This window comes from Salvia hispanica, chromosome 3 (genome assembly GCF_023119035.1).
Source record: "Salvia hispanica cultivar TCC Black 2014 chromosome 3, UniMelb_Shisp_WGS_1.0, whole genome shotgun sequence".
NCBI classification, from domain to species: Eukaryota; Viridiplantae; Streptophyta; class Magnoliopsida; order Lamiales; family Lamiaceae; genus Salvia; species Salvia hispanica.
In genome coordinates this window covers 25,054,720-25,072,556 of record NC_062967.1, presented here as the reverse complement: position 1 = coordinate 25,072,556, position 17,837 = coordinate 25,054,720, and the positions used below count along the sequence as shown (strand labels likewise).

Sequence of the window (17,837 nt, the reverse complement as noted above, 5' to 3'; positions counted from 1 at the left end):
ATTATGATATTGAAAAATAAAAAATAATAATTTAGTTTGAAAAGTTGTAAGTTGTAAAAGAAGCGGTTATTAATACATTGGGCCTCATTTGAAGCTTGAAATGAGCCTTCAATTATTCCAAAAAGAAAGCCCAAACAAGAGGCCCGTTAGCGATGACTGTTCAAAATCAATGCTAGAAAACCTCAACTCAAATTTTGCATTTTGCTTGATAGAAGAAAGAGCATGGCCTTGTTGATGGAACCTGGCTCTGAACCCATAACCAACGACGAAATCATTGATCTTCAGGCTATCGCTGCGCTCAAAGAGTCTGCTGCTATTGAGCTCAAGGTTCTTTCCCCTTCCAATTTACCCAATTTTTCTATTCATTTTGTTAATAATCTAGTTTCTTGATGAAAGTGCTTGTCGATCACTTCCAAGGGCAATTATCATGTATAGAAGAGAGGCTAAATTGCTTCACCACTCCTTATGCCCGATTTGAGCACTGGCAACTGCATCTGTTCAGTGCTAGGCTAAATTTGTTTCCTATACTCTTTATGTTCAATTAATAAGTAAAAAAGATTCAATATTTTGTGTGCTCATTATTAAAAATTAGCATAAAAATTGTTTAAAGCCTTACTTGTAGAAAGTGTTGAATCCAGTTTTTGTTTTGTATTTTTTCTGGGGAGGTGGGGAGGCGGTTTACTGCTTGTGTGATGGAGTCATACTTGTATAAATGAGAGACAGACATATTCAAGCCATGGCAGGGGCCATAGTGCAAAATTTTCAACTAATTGTGATATTTACAAGTGTAAAAACTCCACAAAATGAATGGCCCCATTGTCTCAATGTGTGTCCATGACTGCTTGTGTTAATGTGATAAAGTTTGGGAATTTAAGAACCACACCTGACAATAAACAAAGTTTTGAGAATATGTCTGTTTATACTCAAGAAGGTCGGAGGATGAAAGGAAAACAGTGTATCTTATTTTGTGTCGTTTCAGGAAAAGGGAAATGAGTATGTGAAAAAGGGGAAGAAGCATTACTCAGATGCTATTGATTGCTACACTAGAGCCATTAACCAGAAGGCCTTAAGTGATCCGGAGAACTCTATTCTTTATTCCAATAGGGCGCACGTGAATCTGCTCTTGGGAAATTACAGACGAAGTCTCCAGGATGCTGAGGAGGCCATTAAGCTGTGTTCAACAAATGTTAAGGTTGTGCTTATTGTGATTTTGTTGTATAAAGGCTGGCTTTTCAGTCTGTAACTAACTCCTCTGTTGGAGTTTAGGCTCTTTATAGGGCTGTCAAAGCATCATTGTCGCTCAATCTGTTGGATGAAGCAAGATCATATTGTGAAAAAGGGCTTCAACAGTCTCCAGACAACGAAGAACTGAAGAAGCTAGCCAAGCAAATCGATGCAAAGAAATTGGAACAGGAACGACATGAAGCTGAAGTATCCAAAGCTGTCGCAGTGGCTAAGGTTTTGAGTTTGTATTTTTTGGTGTTACTTGGGTGCTAAAGTAATCGTTTTTTTGATCTTTCTAGTTGGAAACATGCAGGATATCATCTCTGCCTTGGAGGATAGGCAGATAAAACTTGGAAAGGCAATGTATCAAGAACTCACTGGTATTAAAAAACCAGTGCTTGACAATAACAAAATTCTCCATTGGCCTGTTGTACTTCTCTATGCAGAGTTTATGTCCAGTGATATCATTGAGGATTTCTGCGAGACTGATATGTTTTTTGAACATCTTGACATGATATCCTTGTCATATTATTCTTTTCTAGTGAAAGTTTCAGTTACTCTAATATTGTCATTTTCTTATTAGTATCTCCTAATGAATCCAATTGCTATTAAATCTTGTAATCCTTAGCTTCCAAACATGTTCTCTGAGGGTAGTCCACCTTTGCCCTGGGATTCAGATAATGCTTACAGTCGGGATGCTCTTGAGCTGTACTATGAGGTAAGAAATGTTCCACTGTAGATGGATTTTTTTTTCTGTAGCAGCAGGGTTCTGTCATATCTAATATACCCTCATTAAATTTTATAGACATTACATTGATTCCTGCATTCATGAGTATTTTGACTGACTTCCCACGTTTGGGATATCAAAGTCACTGTAAGGGAACCATTCCTTGATACCATGCAACCACCATCATTCCCTTCCCCTTTCCCCGAGCCACCATGCCAGTCATCCCGAGTAAAGTAGTGCCAAATAGTGTGCAAACTGTTTTTTAGTTAAACTAAAAGGTTTCACATGTCATTGTAAGCTAAATCAATTGTTCTTAAAATGCATTTCTGGGAGCAATAAATAAATAAATTTGTAGGATAGATCTCAAAGTTTTACTGGATGATGTTTTCATTATGTTAGCTTTCTTCTCATTTTTATGTCCCATCTATTTTCCCATTTATGATTTGTTGGGGGGCAAAATCTTGATTCAACAGGCTGACTCTGGAGTTAGTTTCTCCAAAAAAGAAGCTCTTAATTATCTGTTACAAGGAACTGTTGCATCTCATCTGGAAAAGAGTGGGGGTGAAGAGACTGATGCTGCTACTTGCACTGCCTTTTCAAATGGTATTCTTTACATCTTAACAATCAGTGAGGGTTTAATGTTCCTTCAACAGAATTCGAAGCTTCATTAGTAAATATAAGTTGATGCGTAATTGGATTATTCTGAAAGTGGCAATTTTGATTGTTACGAGAGTGTTTATTAGCCTTCGCTGTTAAAGAAAGAGCTTTTCCTTCACTTGACAATGGTAACTTTCATGCTGCACCAAAGGTATTTGGCAGAATTGTTCATCCATTCTTCATCAATTTCAGGTAATGGACCTAAATGGGTCAAAGTAAATGAGAGAAGAACACTACATGACATTCTGAGAAATTCTGATATTATTGTGCCCGGAATTCCAGGTTTGTCCTTGTTTACAAGACAATTTGTGCTAAACTTCACATCTGAATTCACCTTGATTTGCTCTATTTTTCTGTTATGCCTTTTGCTGGTTGCAGTGTTTTTTATTGTTTCAAAGAAGTCGAGCTTCTATCGAGATTTTAAGTCTGGAAATTGGTCTCCCCCAAAGATCGCTTGATCAAGTTGAAGATCTATTGTAGACTAGTTTTTAGACTTTAGAGGTTGCCAGTCACATATTATTTCAGCGTAGTTTTGATACCTGAAAGTTTTGATATTGTGACTAAAATCGTGCTATAGACTACCTCTGTATTTATGGAGTTCATATATGTGGACAACAATGTTTCCTGTTGATGATTTCCATCTTCAAAAATCCAGAAGCATATGTAACTTACTCTTGTTAGTACCATTAAAGTGAGATTTTGAAGTATACTACTCTGACAACTGTCATAGTTGTACAGAAAATTTCGAAGGTGTCATACATTAAAAGCTGTACCAGAAGACTGAATTTTCTCATTTACTTCCCAATTTGGCTGAGTGTTAAGAAATCGTCAGAAAAAAAAGCATACGTAGCTCATCTGTGGTAATGTAAATTAGATGAACTTATTTCAGATAGAGGGAACAAGGGTCTAAAAAATGTAATGTTGGTAGAAGAATATGTAAAGGAAGGAATCATTCCATCCTTGTTAGCTCTAAGCAGCTGCAGCCAGAGCAGTTGATCTGTAACAAGATCTTTTTGCTGCGCGGACAATGTCCTCAACCTGACAAACACACCGAAACATCAGATACTCTATAATTATTTGAGTTGCAACAAGGATAGACATAAAAACAAAGCATGGATATTTCCAAGTTTCCTAGTCATTTTCTTAAAGTTGGAGAGGCATGAATTATCCTGGTTGAGATTTAACATTGGATGCCAACGACAACTCAAATAATCAGGTGAAAGAAGCACATTTTTGGGGCAACTTTTTGCACACCTAGTTACCAAGAGGGATGTTGATCAATTACAACACGAGAAAATATATGGACCAGCTCTTTAGTCTCTGTGCCACCAATAAATTTACTCAAATAGAACCAGACATGAAAATAATCATTGGAAGTCTAGGAACAGAGCGGATGGGCATACCTGCGGGACAGCCATTCTTTCAAGATTTGCAGCATAGGGCATGGGAACATCAGCCCCTGAAATCCTCTCAACAGCTGCATCGAGATACTCAAAACTATCTTCAAGAACAGATGCGCTGAAGTGCCAAAAGGATCATAAAATGGGCATTAAGAATGGGAAGGGATAGGACTATGAATTGAGAGAGAGAGACAATAAGATACCAGATCTCAGCACCGACACCATGTTGAGGGAATCCTTCCTCAACAGTCACCAGCCTGTTTGTTTTCCTAACTGAAGCATTTATTGTGGCTCTATCAAGAGGGCGGATTGAGCGAAGATTTATCACCTGCACATGAAAAAGGAGTGGCAACATAATTGTGATTCCAACTTCACTCTCCATAAGGAAGTATAATGGGATATACATAATGAAAGATTTTAGCTACCTCAGCACTGATTCCTTCTTTTGCGAGAATGTCAGCAGCCTGTGCATATTAGATTAAGGGTGAGTACAACCAATGGGTTAAGATTATATACACTGATCTATTTAGTGGGACTGGATTTTACATTCCAAAAATTAAGCATCAACGATGCATTTAACAAATAATGACAGACCTGAAGAGCATATCCAACCATCTTTGAGAAAGCAGTGATAGTTACATCCTTTCCTTCTCGTTCTATCTGCCAAAAAAGAGTTCGAATAGATAATCATTAAGCTGCAAACAGTAATCACATGATATTTTACAAGGGCATAATGTACCTTGGCTTTCCCAATAGGAAGACAGAAACTGGAGTCGAGGACTTCAGCTGATACCTGAGAATGTTGAGCACCTACACCCGCAGCAGCACCATTTGGGCCTCTGAAAACTATGGGCACTGATATTTGCCCAGCGGACATGTAATTTGATTTTGCAGCAGAATTGATAATGTGATCAATGGCCTGCAGCAAGAACTTGTCAGTTACCTCCATCACTCAGCCCTAGCACATTTGGTTGCAAGTAGGCTTAAGAATCTACATATGCTTTGTGGAGAAGATTCATGTCAAGGTGTAGCTAGCAGTGTAGCTTAAAACACCTCCAGAAACTTTACCTTGCTCTCAACACCACACAAAAGAAAAAGGTTAAAAAAAAAAGAGAAGAAAGTCTATGAAAATTTATACAGTAGTTGTCAAAATTGGACTAGCACAGTAAGAATGCAACATAATGCTAAAAGAAAGAAAACACCACAAATGCGGGTTTTTTTTTTGGAGGGGGGGGGGGAGAAGAGGGGGGTCAAAAGAAATTCTAAACTTGTAAGGAGCTTGGTGGTTAGTTTTAAATATTAGATTCTATGATAACTCACTTCCTAACAAGTTCATGCTACATAAGAAATTAGCCCCTTCCTCTGGAAGGGGAAGAGTGATACGACCCAAATTTATTGTTCTTTCATTATCTAATGTTCCTTCTGATTTTTCAACCAAACATCTCATAATTATGTAAAAAAAAGACTCCTAAAAAGAAAATGCTAGAAAAAAAAATTTCTAGCATAGACTTCATTCCAAAAGTTGACGTGCAAATGCAATAAACCACAAAAAGTAAAATATATTCCAAAAACCAAAGAACTGCCATCCTCCAACACAATGACAAGAAATGGCTAATAAACATCTTAAAGTTAACATTACAGGACAGAGTATCCAGATTATTACACCTTAAGATATTAATCTAGTGTTCTTGACCAATTGGATGTCATTGTAGGACTTACAATACCTAAGGATGGTGGTAGAAGAAACTGCAAGAAGAGGCAGTTAAGATTTTGAAATTGGCCTTGGAAAAATTTAGGAAAATTCTTGATTCTAAAAGTACAAATTTTGTGAAGCTAAAACATAGTGATAGGAGAAATCTAACCTGCATTGAGAAGTTGAATGTCATGAACTCAATTACAGGTCTTAGACCATAATATGCTGCACCAACTCCAATTCCGGCAAACCCAGCCTATAAATTATGAAATTAAGAATTATTTTCAATTTAATCAAATTTTAAAAACTCATGTGCACAGGAAAAGATCCAACCTCGGTGATAGGTGTATCCAGCACCCTCTCTGGGCCATACTTGTCAAGAAGCCCTTTCGTAATCTAATAATAAATGGATAAAAATTAGTTCTACTACATAGTAATTTCCATTTGAAGGATTCACCCAGTAAACCAAATCTCACCTTATATGCACCCTGATACTCGCCAACCTATATAACAATAGCTTAGTTTAAAATGCGACTCAAGTAACAAATATCAAATTTTGAAGTAAAGAATCATGTATGAATGAAGTGGTTTAATGTTCCATGATACCTCTTCACCCATTACAAAAACTTTGGGATCAGCTGACATCTCTTCATCAAGTGCTGAGTTCAAAGCATCACGAACTGTCATCGTCTAGAAAACATAGCAACGTCATCAGTTGACATGAATATACATCTCATAAACATTAAATCTCTCAAGTCTCAACAAATGACTGGTCAGTAAAGTGAATATGCTGGGCAAGACAACATAGAATTAGACAGAAAGTGAAATAACACATGAAACATAATTCCATATAGCAATGAAATTTGGAAGGCAAATAATTTTATAGATTCTTTACAGGAAAGGCTCTTCCATTAGTCACTAGTCATTTAATCAGGTTTCCTTTCACAATGGCCACAACAAACGTACAACTGAGTACAAGGTGGAGGTAGTTAAACCACCTTTGCTGAAGAAGAAAGGGCTCTAGATGCAATCACTCGAAGTCCATGCTCCAAACCCTTCCAAACCAAAACCAAATCAGGAATCGGGTCGAGAGTAGTGAATAGTCAAATGAATGAACCACCAAGAAGCGGAAATGAACTAAGGCAAAACAAAAAAGGAATTAATTACCCAAGCATGAGCGCCTTGGCAGACAACTTTTCTCCTCAAAACTCCCAACATATCGGCTTCTCTCTACAACTCCCTGATCAACTTCAAACAACACAACAGATCACAATCACACACGCAGATACATTCAAATCCACAATCACATTTATGCATAATCAAATAAAATCTCGTTTTTTCAGATCAAATCTCGCGTCACAGAAATCGTTGACAATAGCTTAAAGTAAATCCAACAAACTTTTTAAAAAAAAGTATAGCGCCTACCTAAGTTCAGTACAGAAACAAGTGTAAATGATAATAAGGAAAAAAATTGAACGAACATGTTGAAAAATAAAGAGGCTTACCAAAACGAAAAAACGAGAGAGAGTTAAACCGTTTGGTGAGCTGCGTTTCGAGGTGGGATTAAGCGGGGAGATTTATGTATACCTTCTTCTGTGATAGAGACAGAGTAACTACAAATGCTTTAATTCCGTTTGGCGGCCCCACCTCAAATTCGAGAGTACGACTCTCTATTGCGTATGATATGTACGGTGCAAAGTAGGTGATGCTTTACTACCTTGTACCAAAATGACGATTCTCTCCTCTAGGTCCGAGGTTAGGTAGTATATGTGATCAAGAGGATAGTGGAATGTCTGCTCCAGTCAGGAATTGTAGAGGAGATTGTATGCATCATTTAAACAATTTATAAGTTTTTCAAAATAATTTTTTAAAATTTTCACAATTGTCTCGTTAGTAGAATTTTCTTTGAAATTGGTTGCGATATGGATAGCGAAGATTTTCAAAGTGGACAAGACCAGCGACGGACCCAGAATTTTAATAATATAGGGAGCCAAAACTACGATTAACAATTGTTATTTTTAGTATCAACAACAGTAAAAACAATCCCGATATAAACAATATAGAGCCAATAAAATAGATATGAGAGATAAATAATTTGAAAATAAGCAATAAATATTAAAGATGCATGTTATGACAATGTCAGTGTCAAGACAATTGAAGAATAGATTTTCCAAATAAAAACATAAATTTAAAATCAAATTACTAATATTAAATATTTACATTACGTTTTAGGAAATATTTTACGAATAAATGATACACTATATAGGCAAATCTGAAAATGTTGGGGATTCCAAGGACTCCCCATGTGCCTATGTATGTCCGGCATTGGACAAGACATATCTGGTGAACAAAACGACATTATTTGGTGGTATACTTAAAATGACAACATTTCATTTAAATAAATATTTTTCTTTTCAAAACCCACAGCCAGGTTCGTCCTCTCCGCCATCCAGACCATCAACATCCTTGGATCCCCTATCGCAATTGTCTTGACTCTTGCTGGTTCGTCTACAAATCATCTATAACATCCCCAATTTCGAATTATGAATCTCTAAAATTCCAATTCATCTCCTTTCTCCAGTGAGTAGCGTTATCACACCCACCTCTAGGTTTGTTCTGGTGCAAGATCTTTGCTACCACCGCATCCTCCTCGTCACCGCGGGTCACTTTGGTTGACAGTAGTCACCACTATCCCCATGTGTTTCCATAGCCAAATACCAGAACTAGGCTCAATGCCAACACAACCTTAGTAGTTAAATAGTAGTACTTCCTATGATCTTCTTTAAATGTCTCATATTTTCTTTCCTCATTAGGACGTATCTCAATAAATGTCTAATTTCATTTTTACTATTTTTAGTAAGTGAATCGTATATTTCATTATCTCATTTGCTCATATAAATATTCCTTAGTTTAGAGTAGGCATGCCAAGTTAGCAATATGACTTGGTGTGTCCAATTAATAATTTTGTACGAGTGTAATAAATACTCATGTATAATATGGAAACTGAATATACCTAATATATGAAAATTTTCCTCAATTTCTTGGCCTTTTTTTTTCACTCCCTCCATCCCCCATAATTTGTCACCATTTGACCCGGCAGGGGTTTTAAGAAATGTACTCCCTCCGTCCCCGATTAATTGTCACTCCTTTTCATTTCGGTCTGTCCCTCAATAATTGTCACACTTCATTTTATCATAAATGATAAGTTAGTCTCACATTCCACTAACTCACTTTACTCACCTTTTATTATAATTTAATATAAAAAAGTGGGTTTCATATTCCACTAACTTTTTCAACCAACTTTTTTTTTACATTTCTTAAAACTCGTGTCCGGTCAAAGAGTGACAATTAATTGGGGATGGAGGGAGTAATAGAAAGTGGGTAGAAAAAGCTAGTGGCATGTGAATCCTACTTTTATATATTAGTTTTATAATAAAATGTGAGCGGGAATGGGTTAGTGGAATATGTGGTCAACTACCCAAAAATGGTAAAGTGAAAGGTGACAAATTTTAATTAGGGACGGAAGAAAATGGAAATAAGTGGCAAATTTTCAGGGAAGGGGGGGAGTATTTAAAATTATTGACGCATATAAATTTTATGTTTATATATTTAATTTTAAATTTTATGTTTATATCTTTATAGTATAGTGGTACAAGTAAAAAATACTCATGCTCGTCGTTTGTGGTTTGTGGAGCATCTCTGGCGTGTCACCACTTATTATATGGTTGATGCTTCAATTCATATCCCACGTTATAATGACGAACTCCGAAGCCCATTAAAGCCAACAAAATTGTTGAATTTGCATATACTCCATATTTGAAAACCAAATTAGTATACATATACATATCACTGAATCTGAACCCACATCCCAGAGCTCGGAACTCGAGCATGCACTACGAACAACACGTAATACCCCGGCGGCGCGATCTCTGGCGCCGTCGGCCCCAACGCCGCAAACTCATACGTCTCCAATCCCAAGCACCACACCGCAACCCCCCTCAACACCACCATCCTCTGACTCATCGAGAACGAGTGCGTGTTGAACGGCGGCGCCATTAACCTCACCGACACCGCCTCCGCCTCCAAAAACTCCGCCACCCTGAACGTCACCGTGAACGACGCGTTGTATCCCACCCCCCCGCTCACTCTCACGATCCGCGGCCTCACCGGATCCAGCTCCGGCGACAGGTACGGCGGCGAGAACGCCTCCAGGCTCAGATCCGTCGGGAAGTCGACGCCGGTGAAGTTGTAGTATATGTGAGGATTGCTGCCGCCGACCAGGACCCTCCCGTCGGCGAGGAGGATCGCCGTCGAGTGGTACATCCGCGGCCGCGGGGACGCCGCCGCGGATGAGAATCTTTTACCGGCGGGAGCGTTGGGTTTGTAGATGTGCGGAGTCGTGACCGGATTCCTCCCCGATTCCCACCCCGCCGCGCCCGATCTCGCGCCGTTGATTATGATCACGTCGCCGCTGGGGAGCAGAAGCATGTCGCTCATCACGCGCGCGCTCGGCATCTTCTCCATCTCCCAAACCGGCTGGTCGTCGGTCACCCTGATGTTAGGCAAGAAAAACAAAATAATAAATATAACTATTCCACATTCGATTATATATACAGTATACTCCCTCGATCGCCATGAAATATCTCATATTCGACCAATGCAGGTTTTTAAAAATTGTTTGACATTATGAAAGAAAGTGGATGAAAAAGTCAATAGAATGTAGATCTACATTTACTATTGATTTTATAATAATCGTAAGTAACCATTAAATGTCTCATATATGCTGGTGTGAGTTTCAACAAATTGTTTGACTTTGCGAAGAAAAGTGAGCGGCTAAAATTAGTAGCATGTGGACTATATACTATAGTTTTATACTCCCTCCGTCCCTTAAATTTTGTCACATTTTGGTTGGGCAAGAATTTTAAAAATGTAACGGAAAGTGGGTTGAAAAATTTAATGGACGTGAGTCATATTTTTAAAATGCAAGTAAGATTGAGTTAGTGGAATGCTGGATCCACTATTAAAAATGATAAAAAAGTGAAGAGTGAGAAATTTTGTGAAACGGATGGAAATGGAAATTTGTGACAAATTTTTAGGGACGAATAAAATACTTAATAATTTTGAGTAGAATGAGTTGGTGGAATATGTAGACCACTTATTAATAATAGTGAACTTGAAATGTGTATACATTCAAGATAATCTAAATAAGAAAATTTGAGACATTTAATGTGAATTCCGGGTGGTAAGTTAGTTTTAAAATGGAAGCCCATGAATTTCTATTACCTGAGGCGGCCGCACGTGGTGGCAGCGCGGAGGAACGTCCCCTTTGCTGCCAGCTGGAACGCGTTGTGCGACGAGCCGCCGCAGATCATGACCTCCGCCGCCACCGGAGTGATATTCTCATCCAGCGGCAACAAAACAGACGATCCCGTGCTCGGGTAGTTTCTAGAGTCTCCGCCAGTGATGGCGGGAAACTGCCTCACCACGCGATCCTGCTTGTAATCCAAAACGATCGATTGCCTGTTGGCGAAGATGAAGAGGTTTCCATCTGGAAGCAAGTGCAGAAACGGATACAGATTGTTCTCGTAGCCATCCTTCGTCTGCCGGAGAAAATCTAATTTAATCGATCTCGAATCGCCGGGGTAGAACTCGTAGTTGTACTGCGCTCTGCCGCCGACAATGATGATCCGGCCGTCGGGGAGGATCTGGTTCGACGCGTACCACCGCCGCTCGCTCAGCGCGTGGGGGAACTCCGCCCAGTCGCAGGAGCTCTCGACGCCGCACGCGGCTATCGTGCGCACCGCGTGGTCGCCGTCGTTGAATCCGCCCGTCTGGACTAGCGTCCCGTTGGCTAGGACCGCGCCCGACGAGCACCACGTGTCGGTCTGGACGGTCAAGGCGCGGAATGAATTCGAGTGGACGTCGTAGAGGATGGAGTGCGCGGTGCAGTCGGTTGTGAGCACCTTGTCGTTGGGGTCGTCCCGGCACCTGCCGTCCGGGAGGGAGATGTTGGAGGGGCCGAAGTCGGTCCGGTCGAACATGACCACTTTGTTGTTCTTGAGAAGCTGCATGTGCATGGCTGAAATGCCGATGCTCTCGTGCAGAAGGCGCCACTCGCCCCCCAGGGCGAGTGTTGGCGCGGGCCCGGGACCGGGCGCGGTTTTAACAAAGGAGGGATGGGTGATAAATAAGAGTGATATTAGGAGCAGCATTGTAAGGGAGAATGTGAAGCTATTGTTTGGTAATAGTTTGGTGTTGATCAGGTGATTTCCACCGCCATTGATTATACTATAGTAGTATCTTATATTTTATGAAAGTGGGAGAGTATATAAGGTAATTAGATACTAGTAATATTTTTGGATAAGTCTGAAAAATATAAAGGCCATGTTCCTAAAAACTCCCACAAGTGTAGGATGCATCACTTGTTGTGATGCTTCATGTCAAGAAGCATGGCGATAATTTGTGTTGCATTTTAGCCTAACTCCACTCCCTTTTTGAGAAAAGAAAAAGAGCAAAAGAAATCTGCTTCTGCTAACAAGGTAGCACATGTTCTTCTCAAAAGAGATTTTCTTTACATGATAAAGCAAGAGAAGCATATGCCTTGCTTGCTGCTTATACAACCTCGCTCTATCTGACTATTCCTTCACAAAATGTACCAACTTTTTAAGCAATTAGGTCGTGTACAAGTTGACTTAATTTGTTCGTCTCACTGAAGCATAAACACAAGGAGCTATGTTGAGCAAAGCTATTTATTAATTTTTGATGCATACAATGAATATAAATAAATTCTAATGAGATCATTAAACATCAAGGGGTGGTTTCACTGTCAACAGTAGTTGATGAGACCTCACTGAGAACACTCAAATCTGAGGAGGACGACGAGGAAGAGGACGAGCATGAATCCGCATCACTCATCTCAAAATGGTCACATCTCTGCTGCAAACCATTATCTTTCATACTACTCCTCTTCATGAAAACATGGCACAAAACCCATTTCCCTATTTGTTTCTGAGCACCCTGCAGCAACACAAGCAAGTGATAAACATGTTACAAAAATATTCAGATTAGGGAGTGGTTCCATTAGAAATTTGTTAAAATAGGAATGCTGATTCAGTTCATTGATACAATAATATCAGTTCACCTCACAAAACATATCAGACCCTGATATTAAGTCAAAATCTGATATGTTTTGCGATGCCAACTGATGATAGCAGTGTTTTTGCGAAATAATATGATTCTAAGACAACGTCTAACTATAGGTCACCTGAGACAGTCTCTTGTGGTGGATATTACATCTGATGTTTTCGGACAAGACAATGCAGTACACATGCACGAACCAATCCGTACGGACGGCTCGCGGATGCTTCCCCTGGTAGAACACTAGGGTCCTCCTAATCCCAATTATAGGAGTCCTTTTCGAGCACACGATCCGTTTATCCAAACCCGCCACCTTCCAAAAACCACCGCAGCCTCTACCACCACTGCTTCGAAGATCAAGCTCCCTTCTCGCAAAGAAATACCTATCCCTCTCCGAATCACCTGAACATGAAAATTTTGAATAAGCTTCAAAAACTCAAAATATAATTATATAAAAAAAATTGGTGAAAAATAGGAAACCTGGTAGGTTGGAGGGATGGAAGGCGAAGACGTCGAGTTCTGGGATGACGGAGGCGGGGAGAGGAGAGGAGAAGATCTTACGGGCCAAGTACTGGAAGACGATCTCTTGATCGGTGGGCTGGAAGCGGAAGCCGGGAGGAAGCTTGCTTGCTCCATCTCTGATGAAGTTGAATTTGTCCATGGCTTGGAGATAGATTGTGTGTGAGGGTAGTTGACTTGCATTGCATGGAGGGTTTTTTATAGTTGCTGCGGCTAACTTTTTCTTCTATGCTCTTTTTCTCTTTAGGCAGCTGTGTGTTTAAGAAAAAGATTATGCGGTTCCTTCCCTTTTTCCCCTCTTTTTTTCATTTTCTGCTCATTATGTTAATGGCTTGATTATTAAGATTTCTGCTTATTCCAAAAGGTATATTCTCTAGGATTACGAGGCTAAGCTGAATTACATATTAAATTCATGATTTATGAATTAACGTCCAATTACTCAAAATCAATAATAATAATAATAATAATAGTAATAATAATAATAATAATAATAATAATAATAATAATAATAATAATAATAATAATAATAATAGCATATGGTACTATAATGCATGCATATTGATTGTTTTAAAAGGAAAAATAGTATAATAGTAAGTTTTATATTATTCCCATAAAAGTAGCAAACATTATAATGCATGACATATTCAAGAATTTAAAATATGAAATGATTGTGTTGGCACTCTAAAGTTCAATGTGCTTTAAGTTGTTTAGGCTATATATATCATATCTAATTTGCCAAAATTTCCCACGTTATTTTCTTCGTGAAGAAGAATACTCCATGTATAATGAGTGTGTTTGCTTAGCTTGTAAAAAGATATTATCTGTGGCTAATAAGGTTGGATTACTATTTAATCTATTCAACTCATAATATATATTAGCCTCTCCATAGATGTTTTTGGAAAGGCTACTAAACTAGTGCTTGATCTCTTGAACGCGATTAACATGTAAACTTTAGGTAAAATAATAAACATAGAGAGGTTTTATCATATAAATGCAATGCATAGTCATTACAAAATAAATCACTCCGGTTGGCGATACGAAAATGAGGAAATACTATATATTATTGACTTGCGAATTTAAAAGAGGAAAATAAATTGGTGAATGTTAAAAAAATATTCAAAAAATAATTTTTTTTTAATTTAAATGACATTTTCATAATCAATATTCCAAATTGATATATCAGCGCAAGGAAAACAAACTATAGAATAATTTATTTAATTTGTTATAGCAGACACAATTACACAAACTAATTAATTTCTATAAATGATTAATTTGCCAAATTAATTATTTTATTTAATATAGTAGCAGTACAATTAGCTAGTTCTAGTGCATGGAGTTATAATTTGACATGATTAGCTTTATTTTCAATCACTTTGATTATTATGGATATCTGACATCTAAAGTTCACTGTTGGGCCTCTTTAATTAGGTGAGAACGTGAGATCCACTAAAAAGAGGGACATGTTATGTTTAATTTCGTTGGTTTATTTTGAAAATTAGAGAGTTGAATGAATTAAATATAATATAAAAGGCTAAAACTTTTATAGTGAAAAGGTAAGAAAACCTAAAAAGCAGAAATAGTTGAAGAGGGGAATTGACTTGAAAATTGAAATGGTAATGGATATGTGCTTTGCTTCATGGAGAAGATGTTACTTTTGTTTGCAACATTTTCTATTGTTCCTAAAAAAAGTCATAAAGTCTGCTCACGGGTGACGAAAAAGCAAACATATAGCTAATAGGCTTGTGGTTTATTTGGTAGTACAAAATTGGTGCCCCATTTTGATTACTATAATAATTTATCAAATTTAGGCCGAAGTGTTGGAATTAATTACACAGTAACAAGTAGATATATGTAATAGTTTAATCAAATTTATATCTAAATTTCTTAATATTTAATCCATGTAAGGATTTTATCTATGATTTTTTACTTGTGGGATTTAACTATGTTAGAACTTTTTTAAACAATCCATCCATGCAAGTTCTATCTTCATGGAACTTATTAAACATTTTACGAGGGCAGAGTGACTAAAATTTGAATTGATTTCAGCAAATTTTATTTGTTAAAAGTTGATACGTGTCCATTAATTGTACTACTGTAATGACTCTGTTAGTATCTTTACAAGCTAAATACTATCTTCACATGTTACTCCATTGATCACATTATTTGCTCAATAACTGCGATGAATCATGTTCACTGTTGATGGTTTTTGGTACATCTTCCCAAAATTGTCATCATATCCCATCACGTGTGTGGTACATTACATTCTTGGACAATGATACGTGTATTATACTCATCGTTATTCTGTTAGGTAACTTTCATTCGCATGATCGAATCATTCCTTTTCAGTTTAATCGATAGTAGTATTTTTTATTTATAATGTTTTGTAACTTTATGTTATTTCTCCGTATATTTTGAATTTGTCTGTTCAGAGTGTATCGTGTGTATTCGGTGTGCAGTGTATGTCGTGTGCAATGTGTTGTACGTGTGTGTAATGTTTTTTTTTTGTGTTTCTACTATGTGTGTGCACATATGCGGTGTGTGTTTGGAATGTAGTACCTAATTTAATAAATATGTACGGAGTATAATTTAAAATAATTATTTAAATGATAAAGTTTGAAATAAAAACTTAATTTCAAATTCAAACATTTTTCTTGTATCAAGTGAAATATAAACTAATGTAGGGCATATTACAATTGATCCTTATGGACTTGGGCGTGATACCGCATAATAATATATATGGGCCCAAGCCCATATTAGTTCCGAGTTTTGACGTTTGATGGAAGAGGGGTTTTAGGCTCTGTTAGGGTTTTGATTTCATTTCGAATTCACAAAATTAAATCTTCTCCCACCAACACACTCGAGTAATTTTTCGATGGATCCTTCGGCATTGAATTCCCCTGAGTTGCAGAACCTTCTAGCTGTAAGTCCATAAGTTTATTGAATAACTTCAGTTCTATATCCATTTTCAATCACCAATGCTAAAATTCAAATGTTCTGTCTTAGAGGGGAGCTGTTCCATTCCATTGAAAATCATTTTTAGGGAATGGATATCTGACATCTTGATAACACAAGGATTTGATTTCAGAAGTATTGGGTAGCTATGTTATGTTTCGGCTAGACATGATACAAATAGTGATAGATATCATAGTTAATTTATCTTGATTGGGTGTTTGATAGCTAAGGATAATTGTGAGAAGCTTGCATTATATTTAAAGCTGTGTTGAAAAATTTATTGCATTTACATACAAGTTAGGCCTTGCTTTGTTAGTCATTCAAGATTATGTAATGGTAGCAATAAGGTTTATATAGTAAGTGCCCCAGAATTTGCATAACAGCAGTCTTGCTTGATTTGAGCTATTTGTTGATTGCTTCACAGAAATGTAAACTCAGATATTGAATATTTTCAGCAAGAAAAAGAAAGGGCCATGATTAGTGAGATGATCTCGAAGCTTACATCTTCTTGCTGGGACAAATGCATCACAGGCACTCCCGGAAGCAAGTTCAGTTCCAGTGAAGCTAATTGTCTCACAAATTGTGCTCAACGTTACATGGATATGAGTCTCATCATCATGAAGCATCTTCATCAGTGAAATTTAGTTGAATCTTTCATTTTGATTTGAAAGAGCCCTTTTGTTACTTATCTTGATGGTGTGTACCTTCAATAGTAATACTTCAGTTACTGTCTCTTTTAGGAGCATGTTTCTTATAAGGTTCTATTCTGCCATTGACAATTTTTGTTTATTACTACTATAAAAATTGAAAATTGAAAAGCAAGTTGAGTTTCCATGAATGAATCAGTGACTAGTGACTACTACTAACTTGTAGTTGTAGGTATTATTTTCCTGGGGATGGATTATGGTTCGAATTGAATGCTACTATTAGATAAAATTGGGGGTTAGCAATTCATGTTTCTTGTAATATAATTTTGGTTCACAAATCTAAGACATGCAGCTCCCACTGTTTATCAATCTTGTCAATTTCTACTTGGTATGTGTGGTATGTTTCCATCCCATGAATTTAATTTTTAATTTGGTGTTTACAATTGGATCACGTATTTTACTAGCAACTGCTAATTTCATCTAAAAGAAATGTTTATATATGACACTATCATAACCATTAATTAGGACGTCTACAAATAAAAACACTACAAAAATGGAGCAAAAAATAAGGCAAGGTCCTACCGGGAGTCGAACCCAGGTCGCTGGATTCAAAGTCCAGAGTGCTAACCACTACACCATAGAACCTTTTTGTTATCCCGGTACACTTTAAATATTTATTAATATGCGATACTAATAATCAAGATTGTATAATTATCAAAACGGAAAAAAAAATAAAGGAAACCGATATGAAAAGTGAAATTTTGATTATTTACAATTTACAAATAATTTCCTATTATATGAAAACTTGACAAAACTTTCTTCCTTACGTAGAAATTTTGATTTGGATCACCGGGACATTATTCAAAATGGAAAAAAAGAAG

The 17,837-nt window shown here is 37.4% G+C and overlaps 5 protein-coding genes and 1 non-coding gene across 6 annotated transcripts; 2 read left to right on the top strand and 4 right to left on the bottom strand.

The window, feature by feature from the left end:
* Positions 1 to 207: 207 nt before the first annotated feature.
* Positions 208 to 3,279, top strand: LOC125214715 (tetratricopeptide repeat protein 4 homolog). The gene is made up of 8 exons (XM_048115845.1): positions 208 to 327; positions 980 to 1,192; positions 1,267 to 1,458; positions 1,538 to 1,738; positions 1,862 to 1,942; positions 2,425 to 2,554; positions 2,801 to 2,890; positions 2,987 to 3,279. Exons 1-8 carry the CDS (start codon positions 223 to 225, stop codon positions 3,064 to 3,066), a joined length of 1,092 nt encoding a protein of 363 aa, XP_047971802.1. The 5' UTR covers positions 208 to 222; the 3' UTR covers positions 3,067 to 3,279.
* Positions 3,280 to 3,376: 97 nt separating this feature from the next.
* On the bottom strand, positions 3,377 to 7,352 carry LOC125214716 (pyruvate dehydrogenase E1 component subunit beta-1, mitochondrial-like). The gene is made up of 13 exons (XM_048115846.1): positions 7,207 to 7,352; positions 6,869 to 6,949; positions 6,700 to 6,756; positions 6,308 to 6,391; positions 6,178 to 6,204; positions 6,035 to 6,097; positions 5,871 to 5,957; positions 4,748 to 4,927; positions 4,603 to 4,668; positions 4,434 to 4,472; positions 4,212 to 4,336; positions 4,012 to 4,126; positions 3,377 to 3,646 (listed from the first exon to the last, which is right to left on the bottom strand). The coding sequence occupies exons 2-13, from the start codon at positions 6,917 to 6,919 to the stop codon at positions 3,578 to 3,580; spliced, it is 963 nt and encodes a 320-aa protein (XP_047971803.1). The 5' UTR covers positions 6,920 to 6,949; positions 7,207 to 7,352; the 3' UTR covers positions 3,377 to 3,577.
* Positions 7,353 to 9,547: 2,195 nt separating this feature from the next.
* Positions 9,548 to 11,913, bottom strand: LOC125209674 (aldehyde oxidase GLOX). Its single transcript, XM_048109262.1, has 2 exons — positions 10,985 to 11,913; positions 9,548 to 10,253 (listed from the first exon to the last, which is right to left on the bottom strand). The coding sequence occupies exons 1-2, from the start codon at positions 11,911 to 11,913 to the stop codon at positions 9,548 to 9,550; spliced, it is 1,635 nt and encodes a 544-aa protein (XP_047965219.1).
* A 430-nt stretch (positions 11,914 to 12,343) lies between these two features.
* LOC125212976 (NAC domain-containing protein 83-like) lies at positions 12,344 to 13,513 on the bottom strand. The gene is made up of 3 exons (XM_048113298.1): positions 13,319 to 13,513; positions 12,966 to 13,240; positions 12,344 to 12,718 (listed from the first exon to the last, which is right to left on the bottom strand). The coding sequence occupies exons 1-3, from the start codon at positions 13,497 to 13,499 to the stop codon at positions 12,509 to 12,511; spliced, it is 666 nt and encodes a 221-aa protein (XP_047969255.1). The 5' UTR covers positions 13,500 to 13,513; the 3' UTR covers positions 12,344 to 12,508.
* A 2,621-nt stretch (positions 13,514 to 16,134) lies between these two features.
* On the top strand, positions 16,135 to 17,081 carry LOC125216475 (mitochondrial import inner membrane translocase subunit TIM8-like). The gene is made up of 2 exons (XM_048118189.1): positions 16,135 to 16,277; positions 16,765 to 17,081. The coding sequence occupies exons 1-2, from the start codon at positions 16,230 to 16,232 to the stop codon at positions 16,945 to 16,947; spliced, it is 231 nt and encodes a 76-aa protein (XP_047974146.1). The 5' UTR covers positions 16,135 to 16,229; the 3' UTR covers positions 16,948 to 17,081.
* Positions 17,082 to 17,529: 448 nt separating this feature from the next.
* TRNAQ-UUG lies at positions 17,530 to 17,601 on the bottom strand. The gene has a single exon. It is a non-coding gene; the product is annotated as a tRNA-Gln (tRNA).
* Between the last annotated feature and the right edge of the window lie 236 nt (positions 17,602 to 17,837).